The sequence below is a fragment of the Magallana gigas genome, chromosome 9 (genome assembly GCF_963853765.1).
Source record: "Magallana gigas chromosome 9, xbMagGiga1.1, whole genome shotgun sequence".
Lineage (NCBI taxonomy): Eukaryota > Metazoa > Mollusca > Bivalvia > Ostreida > Ostreidae > Magallana > Magallana gigas.
The window spans coordinates 28,738,063-28,762,424 of record NC_088861.1 but is presented as its reverse complement, the minus strand read 5'-3'; the positions used below and the strand labels follow the sequence as shown (position 1 = coordinate 28,762,424).

General features: G+C 34.7%; 1 protein-coding gene across 15 annotated transcripts; it reads left to right on the top strand.

Moving 5' to 3' along the window:
- The first annotated feature begins 1,551 nt into the window (after window positions 1-1,551).
- LOC105317929 (uncharacterized) lies at window positions 1,552-24,287 on the top strand. 15 transcript variants are annotated; one of them, XM_066071571.1, is made up of 21 exons: window positions 1,585-2,600; window positions 10,197-10,297; window positions 12,569-12,598; window positions 13,144-13,261; window positions 13,369-13,386; window positions 13,920-13,945; window positions 14,098-14,238; window positions 14,914-15,009; window positions 15,143-15,204; window positions 15,983-16,105; window positions 17,866-17,976; window positions 18,417-18,428; window positions 20,350-20,455; window positions 20,642-20,785; window positions 21,017-21,122; window positions 21,548-21,633; window positions 21,808-21,883; window positions 22,435-22,523; window positions 22,786-22,855; window positions 23,140-23,280; window positions 23,638-24,287. In XM_066071571.1, exons 1-21 carry the CDS (start codon window positions 1,995-1,997, stop codon window positions 23,749-23,751), a joined length of 2,376 nt encoding a protein of 791 aa, XP_065927643.1. In that variant the 5' UTR covers window positions 1,585-1,994; the 3' UTR covers window positions 23,752-24,287. The 15 variants fall into 15 exon arrangements, with proteins under 15 accessions (XP_065927657.1, XP_065927643.1, XP_065927644.1 ...); XM_066071583.1 differs by lacking the exon at window positions 1,585-2,600 and adding an exon at window positions 4,295-4,455; XM_066071579.1 differs by lacking the exon at window positions 1,585-2,600 and adding an exon at window positions 5,244-5,834.
- The last annotated feature ends 75 nt before the right edge of the window (window positions 24,288-24,362 follow it).

The following is a 24,362-nucleotide window of genomic DNA, read 5'->3' as shown; positions in this document are numbered from 1 at the left end:
AAACCCAAATCGTCGCTATGTATGCACATGGGGAAGCTAGGCCGTTGTTACAAAATTTACATACATCGAACCAACTTTCATACACATTACTACAAAACCGATTTGCGGAGTTTTCTAAAATCATATTCATATACAATACATGTCGCTATCACGGACTTAATTTCATATAAACATTAGCTACATATTGAACATCTGAACCACTATGACGCAGATCATCTCTACAAGTTGTCCATGCAAATAATTTTTTTTTAAATTCTTAAAAAAAAATGCTTTTGCAAGTGGGTCCATTATATCTATTTTTTAAATGTAATTTTTTTTCTTCAGAAATTACGATTTTGAAAATGTAGTCATAATAATTCAATAAAATAAAAACAAATCTCAACTTTTAAGCAAAAGGTTCTATTCATGATATACTAGTACTAAGATTAATCTTAATATTTCACTGTCGTGACTTAGTTGCTATCACTGCAGGTTGCTCTGATATTGTTACTATGCCGAAATATGTAGTGCTGATGTTGCACATTTCGTGCGCGTTTTGTTGTCGCTATGGTTCTTGTTTCAAAGAAACTTAATTTGAAACCCAGAATTCACATAATAATGCCAAAAGCATAATTAATTAAAAGAATTTCTCTCTGACATGGCAAAAAGTGTTATAAATACAAGGTTAGAGAATTAATCCAACAAACATTTTGGTTATTAGAATGAAATATTCTTTACAGAAGTCTGCTATCCGGAAGACTAAACTGTTGTTCTAACTGGAAATTTACAAAAAAAAAATATTACAATTGTAATTGAAATATAGTGGAAGCATGGTTAAACCAAAAATATTAAAACATAGAGAGTTAATCGTTTAACAAGCATTTATTGCACTGGCTTCGTGGCTTCAAACTACAGGGCGACCCCTACTCTTCCTCTGTGCACTCACACAGACACAAATTATTACTGTGTTAATTAATCCAAATTTTCCAATTGTAACAGTGTATTAGAATGTTATTCAAAGAAAAACCATCAGTCAGAAATTACTACATGTATTCAGTGAGTATGAGACAAGTACACAAGTACGGCAAGCTCTCCCCTCTCTCTCTCTCTCTCTCTCTCTCTCTCTCTCTCTCTCTCTCTCTCTCTCTCAGAAAGATAGATTCCAGCCATATGTACAGGCATATGTACCAATGTCGTGTTTTGTAACAGCATAGCAACATCTCTCTCTCTCTCTCTCTCTCTCTCTCTCTCTCTCTCTCTCTCTCTGTCTCTCTCTCTCTCTGAGAGAAAGATCGATTTAAGCCATGTCTATGCTAGGGAAAACCCTTTCAATCCGTTCGACATACTTCCGAGTAGGCGCTGTCGCAGACCTTCACAGAACAATCTGAAGAATAAACCATCAACAAAGATTCGCGATCGCAAGGCCGAATAATCCCCACCACACAATAAAAACGTCAAACAGTGATTTAAAAAGTATAAACTACTGTAAATACTTGGCAGACTTCTCACGGATCTACTTCAAAACGCGGTGTGTAATCTCTTGTTCCTGATAACTGAAGGTAAATTTACCTTTAATATAAGGGTCAACAATGCAACGTATATAAAAAGCTCGTGCTACGGGCAAATATCTGCTATAGATCGGAGCTGTAACCTCCACCACGCATGCGTACTCTTACACTTGCCAACGTACAAGCCGATTATCAATTTTAATCCAGTAGTAAAAAAATCCCCTAATATTTGTCTCTTAACCAAATGCATGGCATGTGCTTTTATTGAAACCTTGGCAATGTACATTCACCCTACCGTTATACGATGCGAAAGGTGCGCCTGCCAAATCGAAAACCTATATTGTTAATAGAAACTCATTTTCAAATACATCTTGAGTGAAGTGTTAAATTTTTTCCGTGTTGATGTGTAACAAGGATTTAAAATGAAACGTATGTTAAACAAGGGAATTGGCGCGTTTCTGGAGCACTCTGGTACATAAAGATTGATCTGAATTTCCTGACATAAAAATGGAGGTTGAAACCAATAAAGGTATGGATTCAGCGATTGGAATGAATCTTGTGAACAAGGCTGGAAGCACACCGTTTCAGAAGAGAATCGCTTCCATTGCGTTCAAATCAGGAGATGACGTTACGGATTGGATGAACGCTGGCAATAGGGCCACTGCCAGCATCAAAACGCCGAAATATGGACTGCGCCGCCGTCCGCCCAAGCTCCCATCGCCGCTGGTTAGAATCCCCGCTAGCAGCATCAGCGACACGCCCACAACGATGACGTCAGACTCTATATCTCGTTCTACATACGTAACGCTTCGGGGATCTAGTATAACGCCGTACGCGTACTTGAACTCCGAGACATCTCGGACGAAGTCCACCAACAATGCGCCCGATGAGGCGGTGTTGAAAAAGGATTCTACAAACACGGACAAAAACCCGAGGGTAGGCTTGAGTCAGAAGGAGGTTCTTGGTCCTATCAAACGCAATGGGAATCCTCCCTCTCTTAAAGCGTATTCCTCAATGGAAAGGAATTCTAACGGTTCTTTGGAAATTGCCAAAATCAGCGAATCAGCTCCACTACACAGATCAGAGTCCAAGAAAAGCTTGTTGCATCCAACGGTATGTTTAGATTTTATCAGTTCATACAAGTTTTATTCCCCTCCCAGATGTTATATAACGGGTATAATTATAATAATTTTTACCCTATAAGGAAAGAAAAGGGAAATTTGACTCGTCAGCATAATTAGAAATGGAACATATAAATTATCAGCACGGTCTAAAATAAATAAAGTTGTAACATTGAAATAGCTATTGAATGCAACTGTCTAAGGTTCAACGAGTGTATCGAACAACGGCGTTGAAAATAATCCAATTCACCAGTCACAGTCCCCCAATTGAAATCAATAGGTGTTGATAAATAACACAGGTAATATATCTGGTCCGCATTGATAAAAACGAAATAGACATGCTTAATCTCCTAGGGGTTTCTATACATAATCCCCCGCTCTCCCGCTGGGGTCTTTTACACGGCCCACCGTGCGATGTGTGTGGGGCTGGCCCGGGAACTACAAACTATACAAGTCTGTCAACAAGAGAGGACGGATTGATTCAATTAATTCCGTCTTTGATAATGGGATCATTGTTGACAAATATAATGTACAAACGAATGACTTTCTTTAATATGGGAATTGACTGTCGGATTTTAAATAGCTATACAGACACAGATCGAGACACAATTTCTTTTATTTATAGCAGAATGATGACAGTGGCAAAGGGTTCTCATAATGTTGTAAACATCTGTCGTGTTGGATTGGGAAGGTATCGACACTTAGTGTGGTGATTTTTGATAATTTGTTTTATATGTAAGGCATTGCCAATGCCCTTTTTAAGGTTTCTAAGTTCTTAACCACGAAAGACAGTACTTCTTTGAATCAACATTCATTAGAAACCCTCTGACATCACAATGACCAATCATCCTGTAGGGGGGGGGGGGGGGGGGTTGACTGGGAGAGAAGAGGGTAGGAAAATGATCTTGGAAAACCTATAAATGCTTCTGTAGACATTCTAAATCGCAAATTTGAGACTGACTTTGTAACTTTGTAATACGGCGACAAATTGATTTGACAATCCAAAACAGCTATTTAGCCACCATGGCGTCTTTTTAATGAACATTGAATATATAGATGGACTCTAGATTAACCTGACTGAAAGCTAAGTCCACTCTTAAGTACTTAGTCTGTTTTAAAGTGAATTGAATTTTTTTTTTTTTGGTTTATGGCTGGAGTCTGGATTAACATAATGACCCGACCATTGGAGATTTGTGTCAATGTGTCATTATGAGAGAGTCTTTATTTAAGTGAAATATACTCAAGAATAATTAGCCTACATGTATAAGGCGTGCTTAGAATGAAATGATGATTCATAGATTCAGACAATTTCGTGGGGCAATATATCTAGTCTTATCCTCTTGCCTTGAGATATTTTTCGCAATCGTATTGAAAATTATACTCCTACATTAGAATATGGCAAGGGTATGTCGTTTTTCTTTAGAAGGCGAAAAATAATCACAGGTTACTGTGGAGAAAGCTAAGTTTACAAACTAAATATGAATTCATACTTTTTAGAAAATATGTTTAAAACGGTGTGCCATTGAAGCCCAACAGTCATGTATCTACCTCATGACGGGGTCCACCATTAATACAGTGCATGATCTCGACTGTATGTGTTGCCAACAATATGACAACTCTTAACGCTAATGTGCCTAATCTTTGGTCCACATTGCAATTAACAGATATTCAATTAGCATTTTATTTAATTAGAATCGATCGCGAAGAACAGAGCTTATGTAATGTATGACATGGAACCGAGCAATGAACAGCTGCCTAGCCTTTTTTGTTACTTTGAAATCTCCGAAAAGTATTCCCTTTTCTAACTGCAAAATCTGAAATGGCAGATTTCAAGGCTGTTTTTACAGGTGAGAACTATTAGAAATCTTTAAAGTGATTTAAATTTTAACGTATTGTACGTTCTTTGTTATCACCTGAAGACTGTGTAAGATAGCAATATCGTAAATTGCTGCAATTAAACGAACAACTTTGACCTTAACCTTTAAGAGATAAAATGAGTTTTCTTCATTTCCATTTAAAAACTGGACAACTTTATAACAGTTATTAGGTTGATTTAATATGGCTTGATATGCGGAGGAATAAACCTAAAGAAACTTGTCACGTACAACTGATACATTTTTAAAAATAATTCTGACCTTCTGAATATTTCGATAAGATTTTTATAGATAACTTTTTATTTTAATCATAAGGTACGGTGTTTAAAATCGAAATGGGAAAATTTTCAGTAACTTTTTCAACTTTTAAATATGAAAATCAATAAAATATTCAGCGATTATTGTAAGAGTCTATATTCAAAGGTACCACAACATTTTTTTGGCCCACAATTTATTACTCTTAACCACCAAACCTTGTCGTTCCAACAGCAAAAATATTCTCATAAATTAGTAACAAGCACATACCAACGAAAACTTAATCATTAATCATTAATATACATGTATTATACATGTATACTTGAAGATAGTCTGTTTTTGCGAATTGTTTTTGGCAAAGATATTAGATCCTGCCTTTTTTGCATAATTCATGTAGTGTCGCACGTATATATAGGATAAACACTCATCGATTGATCTGTTTTGAAAGATTAGCAAGTCATCAGCAGATACCAAAGTCAGGAATGGGGCTCTAAGAAGTTTGTAGACAGGCTTTAAAAAAGAAATTCGGTTTTCGATCTTTTTAAGAGTGTTTATTGCTCCAGCTAGTCTCCAGGTAGTAGGGCTGTTTTCTCTTGTACACAGTGCATTTATCATACGATGATCCACAAAAGGCACAGCCGAGGAACGTAGCTTTAAACCAGTCTCATGTTGCAATAACTTAAGTGTTCTATGTCACAAAAACGGGTCTAAATTCGTTTAAGAAATTAAAATTCGATGTCTCAAAAAGGGCTTTAAATGAAGTCTGAATTGAGTCCATTTGCTGGATTTCTTCTGTAATAGAACGGAGTTGCTACATGCCGGATTTTAATATGTTGACATTCCTATCAGAATATGAAATATAGGTATTCGGAGGGAGAAAAACCCCCCTCAAAAAAGTGATCTATATAGTGATTAGTGTTGGGTTATAAATCATTATGGATGCTAGGGAGGCGTTTTTAGTGGTGGAGAGCACCAAGGCTGTGTTATACGACGCTCCCCCAACGCGATGTCCAGAGTGTGTGTTACAGAAATCACAGAGTATGTTCCCGGACCTACCCTCCCGACAAAACCCCCTCATGACCACGCCTGGATCCAAGGTACTATAACTATTCTTTTGTATGAACTCCAAGCCTTTAGATTATTAAATCTCTTCTTAGTTTGCTGAATTCTGCTGAAAAATCTATGTAGGCCGATATCAAATTGACGGAATTCAGTTGTTTCGTCAAATTTTGGTTTTTTGTTTTGTTTTGTTTTTTTCTCAAAATTACCATGGCATTTGATTCGGCGTTTGATTCGATATGTGAAACAATTTCGGTATTCATAGATAAGGTATTTCTTTGAAGAAGTTTTCACGTTTAGTTTTTTTTAATGCTTTAGTCTCAAATCTCGGAACGTTCGTCAACAGAGGAGAAATCAACGAATTCTAAGTTTGTCGTTAACCTAATTTTATAGAAAAAAATACATCGCTGTCTGTTAAAAATGAAGCAAATTTAAGTTCATGTATAAAAAAAAGAAATTCATCTCTATATTATTTTACATTTCTAGAAAAAAGCCCCTTGATTCATATGATGTAAATCATTTTTGAAGACCTAAAAACAGGCTAAGAACTTAGCAGGGGATGTTTAAATCTATCATTTTCACCCTTCATCGATTGCCATCTGAAATTCATTTCATGCTTAGTTAGTCGTGACAGGAAAATTGTTAAAAAGTGTTTTTAAGTTTACATAGTGGTTTAGTTGAAGAATTCAAGACCAGAAGATGTTGCCTGGAGCTAATTACGTACGATTCCCATCACGTTATGGCTACGACGTTTATTTTTTCCTTTAAAATTTCAGTTTAAACACTCAATCTTACGGGAAGACCAACGACAAATGTCTACAGTGTCAAAAAGTCTCTATTAAATCGATCGAAAGCTACCCGTTAAGATCTCTTGCTACGATTACACACATACGGAAAACGACAGCTTTATTTTTTCTGATTGCAAATGCCTTTATCTCTCAGATAAAAGCCGTAAATCTCGCTCGATCAGGACAGTTTTGGCAAGCATTGTAAAATGCCAACTGAAAGCTAGGGTTAGCGTGTTGGATCCATGTAGGATAGCGACTTTTTAGTTTTCTCGTTTGATGCGTTCCGTCACCTAGTCACCAATGCTTTTTTTTGATCCAGGAGTATTAATTCCGTGTAACTAGGACAGTCTGTTTTGCACGTTACGTAATCTGGCCCCCCCCCCCCCTTCCGAGAAATTAAAATGTTTACTTTTATGGATATTTCTATGCCTAAAAAAGTGTATGTTTTATATGAAGATCCGTCGAGTTGGATTAGGGATAAATGATGGATGAAAAAAGGGTGTAAAATGTAAAAAGCCCCCCCCCCCCCTCTCTCTCTCTCTCTCTCTCTCTCTCTCTCTCTCTCTCTCTCTCTCTCTCTCTCTCTCTCTCTCTCTCTCTCTCTCTCTCTCTCAGTATATAGGGAAACGTCATTTTTCTACTTGAGACATATACAAGGAGTTGTTAACGATAATAAACAATGAAAACAAAACATAGAGAAAATATGTATGGAAAAAATTTGAAAAGGGGGGGGGGGGGGTAGTGCACTGTCCTGTCCACAAGCACCTGCATGGGTATGTACGTTGTTTTTTAAATGCTATATACCCCCCCCCCCCTTCAAAATAAAAAAAGAACAGAAAGGAAAAAGAAACTTACAGTAGTGCTACATGTAATTCAAAACTTGAGTGGACAGTCAAAATGGCAAATCAGTGTTAAAAATTTTCAGCAAACATACATGAAAGAAAAAAAATATTCAATAGTATTGTAGTAAAATTTTCAAACGCAAGAATGTATTTAAATTCAATACATAACAAACATCGTAAAAGGTAAAATTGGAATTTTGATCAATAGTTTTCTCTTTGATGTTAACTTCTGATGTTTATATACATGGGGCGTATAAATACATTTGTAAGCATTGATACATGAATAATATATTACCGGATGTTTTACTTAAGGTACAGTACAGGGCACGTGTTCTTGAAGTGGTCAAAGAAAATGCATGATTTTTTTTTGCCTTGAAGACTGGATTTTAATATCATATATTTTTTTTTCGCATTGGTACCTCATATTTTGATTGTTAATGTTTAACTTGCCGAATACGTTAGTAAACTGACAATTATTGTTCAGGTTAATAAAACAATGTAGAATACTTTATTCGTTTACTAACCAAAGCATGGTAAAACAGGGAAATAATTTGTCATTTAATATCAAATTCTTATATACCGTCTTGCGGTTGAACATTTCTAAATGTGCTCTCTCTCTCTCTCTCTCTCTCTCTCTCTCTCTCTCTCTCTCTCTCTCTTTCTCTCTCTCTCTCTCTCTCTCTCTCTCTCTCTCTCTCTCTCTCTCTCTCTCTCTCTCTCTCTCTCAGGACATTTTATGACGATAGAGATTGACGAAAAAAAAAATCAATACACCTTTAAGTTGTATCAAGTGCTAAAGTCTTGAAATATTTACATTTAAATTAAAATCCTCCAATCTTAATGGAAGGCTATATATGCATAGATATTGAAAAAACAACTTATTCAAAACATTTGCTTACAGAGATTTTTAAATAAATTCAATTGGCACACATGGATAAAATTTGAAAAAAAGGCAAAGCAAAGTGACTGCATAGGGAAGAAAGAACTCCTGCGACCCGCCGTAAAATAAATGTTTTGATAGATAAAATTCGAACCTCATATCAATTCATAAAACACAGGCCTTTTGTAAAGGCCTGTCCGATAAGGGATATTTAACATTCGTCACAAACGAGCGGTTTTGAAAACTCGAGATGTACGCCGAATGCACGGGGAGGATGGTAGCGTTCAGTAGGGTCCCTCGTTGTTAAGGACGCCGCTCGGAACAATGGCGGTTTAGCAAAAACAATGCCCCTCCGATATTGTTTCATCTACTATCTTAATTTAACAAAGACCGCCATCAAAACTTGGTTAATTATCTAATCGATTTATTTTGTAAATCGATTGTGCCTAGAGGTTTTCGTGGAGACTCAGTCTTGTTCCGCAAATGTGTAGGGTGTAAAAGTAAGACCCGTGTGGAATGACTATTTTGTCCGGAGGGTGTTAAAAAGATGTGTGCGATTTCACAATGGTGTGGATGTCATTTCAGACTGAACAGTGAATTCGCAAGATTTCCGGATTTAAATGATCTGTGTTAAATACTAGTTTCACTCAGGACAATTACAATTGACCATGATGGAGGGAGGTGGTGAATTGGCCTTTAGTGTTCACGACCTTTATCCCTCAAATGTTAACCCCGCTGGACCAATCACGACCTTCGTACTAGAGGGCACGAAACTCAAAGTACCGGAGGTATACATGTTGCTCATTGTGTTCAACGTAGTCATGTGCCAGAAAAAAGTCATATTGTTTTATCAATTTCATTAAAAGCGCGATAAGGCAAATTCTCTTGATTACTATTGCTCGGTAGGCTACCTGCTCAACCAACTTCAAATTTAAAGTCGTCTAACGTCTTGCATATTAACTTTTTCTTGTTTCAGTTCCAAATTAATGTTAATGTCCTATAGATTATATTATGTGTATATTAAAATGCTTTGCTTACCTTTGACACCATCTTGCGTTTTGCAACCTTTAGCTTTTGATAAAGTACAAGGGCCTTGTACATGTTTAGTCAATTTAAATGCATAATTGGTTGACATCGATGCGTTTGGATTCCTAATAAGTATTGTACACGCAAACCAACGTAATACAATGCTACCACGAGCAAAGACTAAAACACACATATAAGTCATAATGTACCATTATATCGGTACATGTATGTATATGTTTAGGTTCATTTGAGTATGGTACGCAGCACTATACATGTACCTGTAGCATGTGAATGATTCAAAATTAATCAAAGCAAATATTTGGTTTAGAATTCAACTTTTAAAAAAAGCATGTACTTTTTCTCCGATGTTTGGCGATTTTTTTCGTATTTCTGGTTTATCTTTTGTTAGAATGCCCATATAAAAATTGAGAATTTTGTATAGATCATTAAATTTATCATAAAATAAAGGTTTTGCAGACAAAGTAAATTTGCGATCAACTTTGTTCATTACGCTTACCATGATGGCTACATACGTGCATAAGGCTGTACTTCACATTGAAGTGTTTACAGTTGTATCTATCTGTCTGGTTGTGTTTACAGCTGTATCTATATGTCTGGTTGTGTTTACAGCTGTATCTATATGTCTGGTTGTGTTTACAGCTGTATCTATATGTCTGGTTGTGTTTACAGCTGTATCTATCTGTCTGTTTGTGTTTACAGCTGTATCTATCTGTCTGGTTGTGTTTACAGCTGTATCTATCTGTCTGGTTGTGTTTACAGCTGTATCTATATGTCTGGTTGTGTTTACAGCTGTATCTATATGTCTGGTTGTGTTTACAGTTGTATCAATCTGTCTGGTTGCAGTTTCGTCATATGTCCTATACTAACAGGACAAGAACGTCGATGGAGGATGGCGAATTCAACATCAACCCCGAACCGGTCCCCTACCAACCTCAAAACTTCATGTAAGTATAGACTATATATACCCCGAACCGGTCCCCTACCAACCTCAAAACTTCATGTAAGTATAACGGTCCCCTACCAATCTCAAAACTTCATGTAAGTATAGACTATATATAACCCGAACCGGTCCCCTACCAACCTCAAAACTTCATGTTAGTAGACTATATGTATAGAATATAGACTATAGGTTACATGTATTCATACATCCGAACAAGTTTCAATTGCCCCTTCCAAATATCATTAAAAACACTGTAAATATATGTAGATGCACATTTACTAAAACCTAGTCATACAATAGGCGTTCACCAAAATGATGTATTGGGCCTCCACCATTGCTATAAACACCCAAATTAGTTGATCCGACTTTGCATATCATTTTCCATTCGAGGTTCAGTTCAGAAATGCCGGAAAAATTATCAACTGTGCATACACTGAAACGTATACCAGTTATTTACATGAAACCATAGTGGAAGATTAACTAAAACAGTCAGTGATTCACTATGGTGCTTTGAAATCATGTCACGAGAGTAGAATTTTGTCAGCACCAGTTTTATACTACTTTGCTTCATTACCAAGACCTTTATATGAAGGTACATATGTATTCGAAAATGATGCATGCGAACAGAAATTTAAAACGTTGAGGTTACACCCATTTTATTGTCAATAGAAAATCATTACACATATCGAATCACGTCCAATGTCAAACAAATTAATAGATTACCTTATACACTATGATATATGTATTATGTCTTTTCATAATCGTTATGGTTACGTAAATTTACATATACAATTTTTGAAGACTTTGTTTTATTTTGGATTTTTACTTAGATTTATTACGAATATGAAATTTAAAAGCTCATCATACAAAATGAAAAATATCAAGCAAACATTTTTTTTTGAAACTCTCATAAAAATGTATAACAATCATGTAGTTGCACATGCAGATACGTTTATGCAATTGACAGTTTTAACAGACAGCAAACGCGTTACTTGTAATAAGACTATTACCCCACAACTTGATTTATGTTACCTATGTCTTAAACTCTGACAAATGTTTAACTTCTGCATGTATGAAAAAAAAGCCAGATGGTTTGTGGATTAATAAAGAGCTAGTAAAACAAATTGTCAATTAGAAAACTTTGTGTATAATTCATATGGACACACACATATTGAACGTTTCTAAATCACACAACATACCGGCAATGCGCCTCTTTATTTAAGGGGGGCCCTATATCAGACTAATCGTTTAAAATACCTTGCGCTGATTAAATCTCTTGTATTTAAAAGGCCAAACAATCTGTAGATTTCTGCATTCAAAGCTTCTGCGTTGCTGTTTGTCTGTTTAAGTTAAGAACCTATGGGGTGCATGTTTTGATTATGTTGGTAGGTTTGTATCAAACTAGGTCGTTTATAGGGAGAACAGTAATTTTGTACATAAAACGTCTTTTGCCATACTTGCAATATATATCCTGGCATTTGTTGGCGCCTTATGGGTAATAGGAATTATAGAAATATGATTATTCGATGTATTCATTAGATAATCAGGGAAAAAAGGTCAAAGGGCAAAGATGTCAACATCGATTATTACATGAATATGCATAAATGCATTTATTAAAGTAGACAAAGAATGTGACAACAAATCACATGTGATTTAAACTTAATGAATGTCATGTTTGTTTTAATTGCATTTTGTGTTTAGACCCCATTGAGCTGAACGCAGATTTCAAAATACTACAGATACTGAAGATCATTTTGATGATAATTGTCCAGTTTTTATTTCCGCCCCCCCCCCCCCCCGAAGTTTTTTTTTGGGGGGGGGGGGGGGTTGGTAAAGGTAGGGAAATGAAAAAATGAAGAAAAAAACAACTAACATAATTATGTTACATTAAATCAAAATGTAGAAATACATGCACGCATTTTACATAAGTTGAAAACAATTTGAAAAAACCCCAAGCGACCCCCCCCCCCCCCCAAAAAAAAAGAAGATATATATATATCAACCCCTCCCCCAACCCTTAAAAAAAACCCAAAACGAAACAAAAGAAAAGAAACTATCAGAAAAAAAGTCAAGGTATAGAGTGTTCATGTTGTCTGTGAAGAACTTCTAATGTACAGTATACAGTTTTGTCCTAAAATTTAGATTTAGGTAGTCTGAATGATATATTTACCAACGTAAGTATTTAAATCGAATGCCATTCATTGTTACACAGTTGGACTTAACGATTTTATGTTCATATACATAAAAAGTCACCATCACATTTCTTTCTACCCAGGCAAACCCCGCTTCCCCGTATAGGGCCGGAGTAAGTATGGAAATCTGAAGTGTCTAACATGGAAACATGTTGGATAGTTTGAAACTAAGATATAACATAACCGTTGGATGTTTCTCATGGCTATTTACATACTAGACATGGACAGAAATACAACAAAAAGAACCTGTATCTATTTTGATCGACGGAGTTAAATTAATTTCAAAAATTAGATTCCAGAAAACAGACATTTTTACCTGAGAATCCAATTTTGATTTTTTGATAGAAACTTTCATATGTTCAGCGTTTTAATAAAAGTTTATTGACGTTAGCATAGCAGGCATGCGGTTGAAAACTAAAAAAGCATGGTTTGATGTTGATCATATACAGTTAATTTGTTTGTCGTGAAAATAATATTGAAATTTTATTTTCTTTGTACTAGAATTCTTCATCATCATGATTTTGTTATAACACATCTGAAAAATTATTTTTTTTTTTGGATTTTTAAAATCCTTTTGCATGACTTTATGACCTATTAATAATGTGCTTTTTTTCTAAAATATTTTAATCAAAAGGAATAATCTTTGAATCTGTAACAGGTCTTCCACACTACTTAAGAAGGTTCCTATACCTAAGCGTCATTTAGACTCGTTCGGAGGTTATGAATATTCATTAGGTTCAAAACGCGGAGTGATTCTGCATACAGATCGGTATCAAGTAAGTAGTTCCAAAGCATATCTTACATAAAACTTTGTTTAATAGAATAATTTTAAAATTAGATGATTTACCCCGAAATTTGACTGATTTCTTTGGCATGTTTTTAGAGAGACGGAGCTCTGGTGGTAAATAATGTTTAATATGATGATGACTGGCTAGAATTTTTTCTCGATATTAGATGCTGTGGAATCAACTCTTATTTATATCATAGTGGCCAATGTTTATTAGTAGTATTGACTGAAATCTTTCACAGATAAATGTTTATGTAAAAGATAACTCTATTGGAATTAAATGTAGATCTATGCAAAACATGATCTTGGGAAGGTAAATTTATGTAGCAATGATTTTCATGAAATCTCTAAACACCTTTAGCCAATTCCGAGAATGTTGATTCCACAATACATTTTTCTTGCAGTTTCCTTAAAATTGAACGTGTATAATAATTCATCGACTGTTTACGGATATTTTCTTTCTGCGTGTTTTTCGGATACCATGTTGTCAGTGGCAAGCTAGATTTTAGAAAATTCATGTTGTGATCTCTATTGTGATTTTTTAAATTAGCTTTAAGCTTATCATTCCAGAATCTGAACTCAAATTCATTTATCTGCCTGTCTGTTTTTTAATGGAAACATACTAAGTACCTTTGTTTAATTTCCAGTGGGACGCCCCAAAGTCGTTTGAGGGGTACGTACCTTAAATACCACCAAGCTTCTTCCATTGACGCTTAATAAATTATTTTAAAATTAATGTCTCATAGAATAATTGTAAAAAAAACCCCATAAAGATGCAAGACATTATAACTGTTTTTGACTCTGACTCCTGAACCCCTGTTGCAGCATGAGTCAACGAGATCGACTAAGGGCAGAGCTGGAGTATATGGAGAGACTGCGGGGGATCAAACGACGACGAGAAATGCTACCTCACAGGGCACAGCTCGACCTCCTGATGGGGGGCAAAAAGGTGGAATTTTCCGAGAGGTATGATATGATAACCTTCTGACACCACCAAGAAAAGCATCGATAAGTTACTGTACATGAAACTTCAGGCACGTAGCATCGCTTTTGAAAGTGTTGGGGGGGGGGGGGGTGCTCATCCAAACAATCTGGACAAGCCAAAAAAAAGAAATGAAAAAGGTTGCTTTCCAAAATCCTGAAAATCCTAATGCGTTGGAGGATTGGGATGGGGGGGGGGGGGGGGCAGCAAGTATATCTTCAATTTCAATTTCATAGTTTACTTCCCTATTGTCAATTCAGTCTTTTACATGGTCCCATAAAAGTGGGGAGGTGGGCAACTCCACGTTACTTTAATTTTTTTTTGTATGTAAATTTTAGAAACATATTTGCTGCACAAAAAAGTGGGAGGGGGCAGCCCCCCCTTAATGTTACGTGCCTGAACTTCAATATAAAATCGTAAACTATGTTACATGTCATTTTTCTATGATTGTAGGAAGTACTAATTTTGACTAGGCAAATGTAAAAATTTGTAGTGCTACATGACTGTATCTAACTCTACTGTATACCGTGTGCTATAAAAGGCCTCGGAGAGTCTTTTGATCTATAGTAACTACTTCATTTAATAGTACTCGCCTTCATATGCATGTATGCCAGTTCATCCTTTAAAGCGACATTTTCAGACCAATATTTTCATTGTAGGTTTGATATCCAGAGGGAGATACAGAAACTAAAGTCTCTGATCATGCCACAGAATGCCCGGGATCTATTCCACGGCAAAGGGTTCCATTTGCCAGAGTAAGTTTGGGCTTCTATTCAGTACTTACTAGAAAACTTGAATAATTTTTTAATCGTAAAAACCAAAATAACTACTGTTTTCTACTTGACCAATACACTGATAGATTCGTTTTTTCCTTTTTTTTTTGTACAGTGAACACTCGTCTCTGAGGCCTCGGCGAGCTCCTATGCTGGACTATGACAGCGACGAGGACAGTGAGTTGTCTCCTTTTTTTTGTTTTAATCTTTAAATGTTTCTACTTTATATAATTTCTTTTATCAGTTATGGTTTAATTTTTATCATTAAATATCTTAATCAAATTTAATTTGTTTAAACTGTTCCTGTCTCCTGTATTCTGCTACTATAAATACTAGTTACATGTACATGCGCGGATCAAGAAATTTTTGCAAGTGGGGGGGGGGGGGGGGGGGGGGCCGCCGAGGGATATTTAAATTTTCAGTAATTTTATAATAATATGTAAAATTAAGAAAAAGGAGACCCCCCCCCCCCATCCCCCCTACTTGATCCGCGCATGAGTTATGTAGTCAATATTTGGATAGTAATGATAAAAAGCTAAGCTACTACTTTATTGCAAATTGATACATAATATTTAAGTGATATTATCTTTGTGTTGCTACGTACGCAGTTACTCTCTATAGTTGTAAATGTTGATAAATTATTTCAATTTGGACATAAAAGTTGGGATTTTATATAAAATCAAAGTATTTATTATTGATATTATTTATAGTTTTTTTTTCAATTGATGAGACTGATGGACAGTCAACTTCAAATTATCTAATTTAACATCTTTAACACTTTCTTTATGTAATTTAAAACATTATAATAAACTCTTCTTGGTACGAAGGAAGTAAAAATCTACCATAGGTAGAAAATGGCCAAGACACATTGCCTAGTTAGGGACATGTTACATTTAAATTGGTTAGATAATTTAAGACACCCTGTTTTAAAGCCTTACCAAAATGTTAATTTCAGCCTCAGTTCCATCTAGTCACCGTCTGGGCAAGCAAGCCGTTGACCCAGATACTGGGTTGCCCAGATCGAGGCTAAGGCAAAATATCGGTCAACTTCCCAGAATTGTCAACAAAAACATAATAGGTACAATTTTAATGCTAAACAATCCCTGCGTGGCTTCCACTGTTTGATTGACTTGTGGTAAACACCTTTTACCTTGTATTCTTAACCCCGCACCAATTGCAAACCATCCGGATTAACCCTTAACCTCCATGCATTTCATTTGCTGTAATTGTGCTTCAAGGTAGCGTTTTGCAAAAATCAAAATCAAAGCCTTGCTTTTCTTGAATGTAGTTTTGTGACGTGACAATGTAGTTTTGTGTAGTTTAGACGTTGGTGTTTAGTTTTTGAATAGGAAGTAAAAGATCTGTACACATCGGAATGAAGGAGATCAGTTTTATTCAACAATTGAATATAATAATCAAAAAGTACTCCAAGTCTAGTTTAATGGCGAACGTTTCATTTTGTATCCAATGGAAACAAAATCTCCAAAACAGTTTAAAGTTTTATTTTTTATATCAAGCAAATCCAAATGAATAACATTCGAATTGTATGTCTGAACGACAAAATTAATATACAATAATACATATAACACTTCTTTGATTAATTCTTTAACCTATAAACAGTTTTTAAAATCAAATTTTATTGGCACATGTGCATTTTACTTTCAAATTGTTAGATTATTATGTGTAACGAATTTGTTGGAAAAAAAAATTAAAAAACAAAATGTAATTATTCATGTAGTATTTTACTGTCACATTTCCAAAAAATGAATTATGTATTGTAACATTGTGATAAAGTAGCACTGTTTATGTTTTTGCGTACCACGTGACTCACACGTGACTTGTTCTACTCCTTCTTCAGGTTCTTCTGAATCACCTCTTCTGTTAGCCAGAGAAAAGCGCACTGTAGATCAAATTAAAGCTAGAATTAGCATTCCCGCAGGTTTGATCACATGATGAACACACAGTTGAATATTCTTTGCTTCCCTTGCACATGTCTCTTTATAATTTTTTTCAATTAGTCGCTTTCTTTTGTTTTCATTTCGAATTGTCAAAGTCTTGTACAGTGTTTTTAAGATTCTGATAAAGATCACTTCTTATGTTAAATAAGCAAGTAATGTATATGATATGTTCTGCAAATAAGTAATGTTAAGCATAAATACTACACAGTATATTGTTTTATACCGATTTGATTGATGTGTTTATAATAACATGGATTCTGATCATCTAATGTGTCAACCATCCTACCCAGATAGATTAAACAGTCGCCAAAAGGAGGAAGATTGAAAAAAAACAAGCTTTCTGCTTTCTTCATTTACTGTGTGAAACACCATCGCTGAAACAAAATCCTATATAACCGACCATTTCCTGTACTTTGTGACGTCATTTCCTGTGTCTATATATGTTCCGCTTGCTTCTGCTTTTTACGTATCGGCTGCTTTTTGTTTCTTTTCCGAGCTTTTGAGAAGTGTAGTTGTTGAGAGACAATTCACGTGTAATGACGTGTGTGGTGAGCTGTGACTGGTAAGAGTGCTGTTTAACACGTATGTGTATATGCTGTGCTAAAAAAAACCCGATGACGTGTTTGCAAAATTTTCAATCCATACACCAAAGGATCATATGATTTAATTAGCATATACACAATATGTGCATCTACATCACTTTAGTAAAATAATATTTTCAATTTTTGAACACAAAATGAACGGAGGTCATTAGTCCAATGCAAAATGCACTTGAAATAATTACAAAAAAAAAAAAAACAATTTCCGATTTTTCAACAACAACGATTGCGATCATGCCAAAAATGATGAGCTTTTTTGACCCTGTGTGCTTTGCCTGTAGAGCTACAGCGCGGCCGGAGACCTATCTCCATTAAAAACCACGATATGGCCCAAGAAACGCCTCGGTTCTCGGAGGACGGACCGTGGACACGAGATCAGTTCGCTCGCCAAGGTACACTCATTTCATTTTTCCCGAGACTTTGAACAAGAGACTCATGCACATTTATGATAATTTATACCTCAGTTTTAAAAAAAAAAGTATATTACTTTTATTTTTTTGCTTTTGCAATTTGTACTTGATGTATATTACATGTACATATATTACTTGTACGTGATGTTAATTGATTTTTTTTTAAAAATTTTCATCTTCTGATGTAATTTTTGTTAAAAAATAAAGTTTGACCATGCACTGTTATACTATGTTATACAATTTTATAACCGATGGTCAATTTAATTAACATTGATGCTGTAAGATATGAAGAACAATATGGTTTGTTAAATTAATAGTATATAGATTTGAATACTAATTAAATTTAGTTTACAATGTTTCTTCTCTAATTGTTATATTGTCTCCAGAAAGAATCAACATTTTTGTGAGAATTTTTTAAATAGGTCGAAAATTTGGTAAGCTGATGTCTTTGTTGATGTACAAGTGTTTTTATTGCAAAGTTATTTGGTCTTCATGTTGAATTTTACATCTCTTTTAATGCTGCATGCTGTAAACCTCAAACAAAGCTAACCTTTCTGAAACTTTTTTATTTTGATCAACATCTCGCATTATCATGGATCATAATAAAGCTACAAGTACTATAAACCAATGCATGATTCTGTAAAAATTTTTACAGCCGAGTGATTTTATATATTTTTTTTTTTTTAAAGTTTTATCTTTTATACAGGCTGATAATTTTTTTCCCGTTGATCGCTGAGATATTTATATAAGCTGTCTATTTTTCATAACATTTTTCAGGTCTTTATCTTTAGTGTTGAATCTCTTTCCATTGGCTATATTTATCATTAAAGCAGCATGTTTTGCAAAGACTCCAAATAACTTGGCAGTACTAACACTTACAAGCTTACTTGTTATCAATTTTGTTCTTACAATTAATTTTTCAGTGAAGTGAATGTATTTCTGCCAGGTCATTTTTTTAACAAGTACTCCAGCTATTTTTTTTTTCTTGACAAAGGTTAAGGTATTTCACCTTGACCATATTGGAACAGCATTTAAAAAATGTAGTCAAATATATTTTACACATTAGGAATAAGCTTTTTGAGATGAAGAGTATACATGTATTATCATTGATAATCGTTGACCGTGTAAAGCTAAACTGCGGTGAATGTATTTTATGAAGTAATGCCACTGTTTTTGAAACAGTAAAAAAAAAAAACCAAGTTAGAATTTACGGTTATATTTCTGGCTTTGATCTGTTTAGAATGGAAACTTGATTTTTAGAACAGAAACAAAATATCGAACTATTGTATGATTTGGGGTATAGTCTCAGGAAAATTCATTTTGTTCAATGAAATTCTTCTCGTCAAGGAGGACCAAATCGCTGGAATGATTACAATTAACAATCGCTATTGAAATTGGATCATTGTGTTAAAGGTGTACAAACAAAATATACAAGAGGATAACGAATTGTGTAATTTAAAGACAACTGCCCCCTGATTTGCTTGTGCCCATTATATGCTTGACCTCAAACCTATTATTTAAGGATTATTAAATTCTAACCTCTGGGTCAATGTAGTAAAGAGTTTAAACAATCAAATGATTTAATTACTTGCATGATCGTAGTTTGAATGTATCTAATTAACACTATGGTTTTTATACAAAGAGGATTATAGCCATTCGTAGTGTTTTAAACTGGCTTTAGGATTTAACCAAATCTTTTATATTTGTGTTATGAATGATTTATCGAGCAAGATAAAACCCCAAACTCGATTGGAATTACACGCAAAAAAATGCTAAAAAGATACGAGCATGATTTTATAATATCTGCACGCGAGATCCGGAACTAGTGCGCAAGATGTCGTCTGCAGAAAGCACGAATTCAGAGAACAACAAAATGACGGATGTAGTTTGTAAAAACGTTATATTGCTTCAGTTGTCCAGATGTAAGTATGTCCGTCTGTGTATGATCTTGAGTGTTCAGATTCATCATGTCATCTCACCAACAGTCTCAAACAGTCCGCAAAGTGCGCTAGAAAATCGGCATCTAAATTCAATTGCAGCCATGTTTCTAGAACAATAGTCTAGTCAATTTTTGTAATGTCTTGCATGCTTTCAATGTAGCCAACTAACCAGTTGAATTCTAATAATATAGTACATGTATATGTATGACCTTATATATTTGTAACACTTTCATATTAACTTCCCATTACGTGTGAGAACTAACGGGAATTTCTTTCTGCCCAGTAACATTGCCTTTTTTTTTAACAAACTTACCTGAGAGAACCATATTCCTCCTATCTCTGTCTCTCTCGTCAACGTTTATGTTGAGCCATGTAAAGAACAGTGAATGCTAAATGTATTTTGGTCGTTGTCTAGGTATGAGTCCAGCCTACCTGAAGCGATCACGGACAAATGTCCCATCAAAGATGGATCCCATGGTCAACAGGAGCACGACATTACCGCCCAACGACAGACAGCTCAAGTAAGAGGACACTACTAGTATTTGTAAAAATAAAAATAGGAATAAAGGGATATTTCTGTTAATGATTTAGGATCCTAAATTAAATTTTCCTCGCGACATCAAACTTAAGCCTAATTAAAATCACGAAAGATTCAACTACATTTCTAATACGATTGTAACCAATTTTATTTTTGTTCAATGCTGTAGTCTTTCCACAAGAAACGATGCAGTGAAGAGAGTGGAAATACCGTCTGCTGGTGCCTTACCAAAGTCACGTGGTACAGAGAAACCAGAAGCCATGGTGGATCCGGACACCAATCCTTTGCAGATCGACAATCTTAAAGAAAACCTGTAAGTGTTTACCGACTTATATCACCTTACACGTCTGTACTTTTGTGTAAATCGATACCATTATTCCGACAATCATTTCACGCCTTCATGTCATTATGATAGTTAACCGGCAAAATATGATTCACCAAAAATAAAGGATTTATTGCAAATTAAAAAAAAAATCTGAATGACAATATAAACTTTGAACAATTTAACTTACATAGTACATTCTAATCATACTGACTTTCCTAGACCGGAAGAGGATGTGGCGGCTTTGGAGAGAATCGAGTCCCGCCTCTCCGGGAGATCTAAGCTGATTGATAGCCCGGTGAAAGCGGCGACGCCCAACCCCCTGAAGGTACTGCATGCATACATGTTGACCAAATCAACATTGAATTTGACCCAAACAAAATATAGTCGAGATTTCTGTGTACACTTTTTTAAATGAAAAAGTATGGCGAATAAACCTTATGTTTTATCAAGACATCGCGTTTTGTGTGAAATAGTTTACTTGCTATATTTCCTTGATGATTAGTAATCGAAAGTATTTATCGAATGTATTAAACAGATATAGCATCCGATTTCTTTTTTGTGTGTCTTTTGCATGCACCTGATACCACTACCTTAAATTCAAAGCCCGATAACTCGAACTTGTTTACCGGACTCGAATATTTACTGTTGTCTTAAAAGCCAGTTAATACATGTAACCTGTATAAAATACGCATGCTTTAAATTCTTTTGTCATAATTTTGAGACTATGTTATACGTTTCTTCATGAAACAGGGAAGTGAACTCTCACATCTTTTGCCGGAAGAAAAGAGAGATGAGCTGAAAAAAACTTTCCAGAAATTGGACACAGATGCTGACGGGTATGACTGTACACGTGCTAAATGAAACATATAGAAAAATTTAAAGATTTTCACTATATGACAGTATATAAATGTAATGTAGGGCTACATTTATAATCATTATTATTTTTAAATAAAATCTAAATTATTAAATAATTTAAATTATTTCATATTTTAAAATTGTTATCATTGAAGGCATTTAATGTATCAGCAAATCAAATCCCAACTTCCACCGCAGATGTCAGTTCAGCAAGAACGTTTCCTCAAACAGGTGAGAACTTTTCATACAATTTAACTATATCTATTTTAGTGTAATGCATTCAACAGTTTAACAATTACCATTTTAAGAAGAGCTTGGACTTTGGGTAGTCGTGTCAAATAGCAATGTGACGTAGGCTTGTCTATTTCACTGCTGCACAATCGACCATGGCTCTTTGAACTGAACAAGATCTGTCTGGTTTTAGAGCTAAGACAATGCAATAAGTGTATATTTTTCACCAGAATGCAGCGTCATTTTAACGTGTTTTGATGCCTAAAAAGATAGTTACTTAAATCCTATCGAAAGTCCAAGGCTTGTTAAATGGTTTTTTTTAATAACGGCATCATATTTCGCCGGATTGCTTTTTCTATTATAAATGCATGAATGACAAATCTGCATATTTTCATTTGATCTGAAGTTATTTTATTCAGTATATTCAGTGGTGGTGATCTCGAATGTTTTTAATTTGTATATTCAATCGGAAGACCTAAATCAACAAAACTAATCTAAAACATTGAACAGATCAATAGGTATTTTAACATTTTGGCTTCACTGCTTTACAGGTATACGATATCACTAGCTCCAGTACATTTTTTGGGGTGGACGAATTCATGACCATGTCAACACTCACAAAGAAAGTGCAGGACCTCAAGTAAGACACTGACGCATCAGCAAATAATTAAATGTCTTCAACACGCATTATCCTGTAATTGTCAGCGAACAGACAGTGCAAGAATGTAATTTCAAACTTTGATTATGAAAAGATTGGACCAGAGCTATACTTTAAGGGGTTCAAATTTATATTAAAACAATTATATTAGTGTAATGAAATGTCATAGGATCCTATTAAGAAGCTCATAGAAATGAAATTATATCACGTTAATTACAGAGTGTTTATTCTTGTATATTTCCAGATCTGAAGCAGCAGACAGCTTTGGAAATCTAGATTTCGCTTTATTACATGATCAAATTATTAAATACGTGGTAAGTAAAAAGTAAAATCGCGTAATATATGTTAGTTCACATAAGGTAAAATAACCAATTTTAATTATAAAAAAAACCCCACACAAAACAATCAAAGACTATGTATTAAAATTAAAGTTAAAATTCACGTATTTAGATATTTGCATCAGTAATGAAAAAAATATTTTATTTTTAATAATAAGTTATTTTAGAGTACACAAATACCAATACGCATGAAATTGTATCAGTTGTACTAAATAACATTCAAATTGAAGAAATACTAACAACTTGCCCCTTCTTTGCAGGATTTGTTCCAGTCTGTGGACAGAATTCACAGCGGGAAAATCTCGCTCGAGTCTCTACAGGAAGTGCTGTCCGCGGCCCTAGAAACGGATCTCGCAGCAGACGACACCAACTGGAACAAGATCCTTGAAACTGTGGACCCTGTAAGTGCATTGTACGACCATTTGAAATCTCGTAGTTCTGGCACGTAGCAACAGGGAATTGGAGTGGGAAAGGGCAACTAAAGACCCTTTTTATGAAAACATAAAAATAGATTTTTGTTAAATTTTGAGCAGAAGAAAATAAACATAGAAGCCAATTGGCCTTCCTATTTAACAAGTATTACGACAAGTGCCTGTAATTTTTGCGCTATTTTAATTATGCATTCAGAATATAGTGAAAAAAAAGACAAGATATATCATATAAAATCAGTTGTTTACTCAACTTTATTGTAATTGTAATAAAATCCTGAGTATAGTATAGATAACATATGCTTTTTTCTACTTTTTAAAAAAATCTAGGACGAAGGCGCAAAAATAAGCAAGATCGAGTTCCTAGCACACATTCCATATTTTCTGAGTTTGAAACTAAAGCCTGGACCTGGTGCGTTGCCTCATAGTCAGCGATTCCAGTAAATGCGGGCACAACTACAGTCCATATTCTACCAATTCAATCCATTTAGTCGGATTGACCATATATTCATTAAATTTAAGCATCTGAAACGTGTACCATTCGAAATACTTATTTATACTTATTGATTTGTGTTTAAATTATGCGTAATATTAAATTGAGATGTGATAGAGAAGTTTTAATTGGTGAAATTAAAAGTTTTTCACGTGATATTTGAATCACAGCAGAAATATGCATTTGTCGTGTAATAAATCTTGAATTATTGTATGGACACTTTTGACGCTATTAACTACAATAATTATGTGTGTTAAATGTTCATTCCATTTAAGCTGTAGGTTTCAACGATTCATCGAAGCTAACCTGTGATATCAAACAAACCGTCTTTTGTACATGTTTATAGATATATAATAAGTGCTGTAACTCTGTGTGAATTTGTGTATAGGTTTATTTATATTTTTGTATGTACGTTATTCCATGATGTACATGTATAAAATCATGTTTATCTCTCTCTGTGAGAAATAAAGTTTTACTACAATGTTAATTTCATTCTTTTATTTTCAGTTTTCTTGTTTTACATGCAAGTGGCACTACAAAATTCTAGAGTGTCTTTATGAAT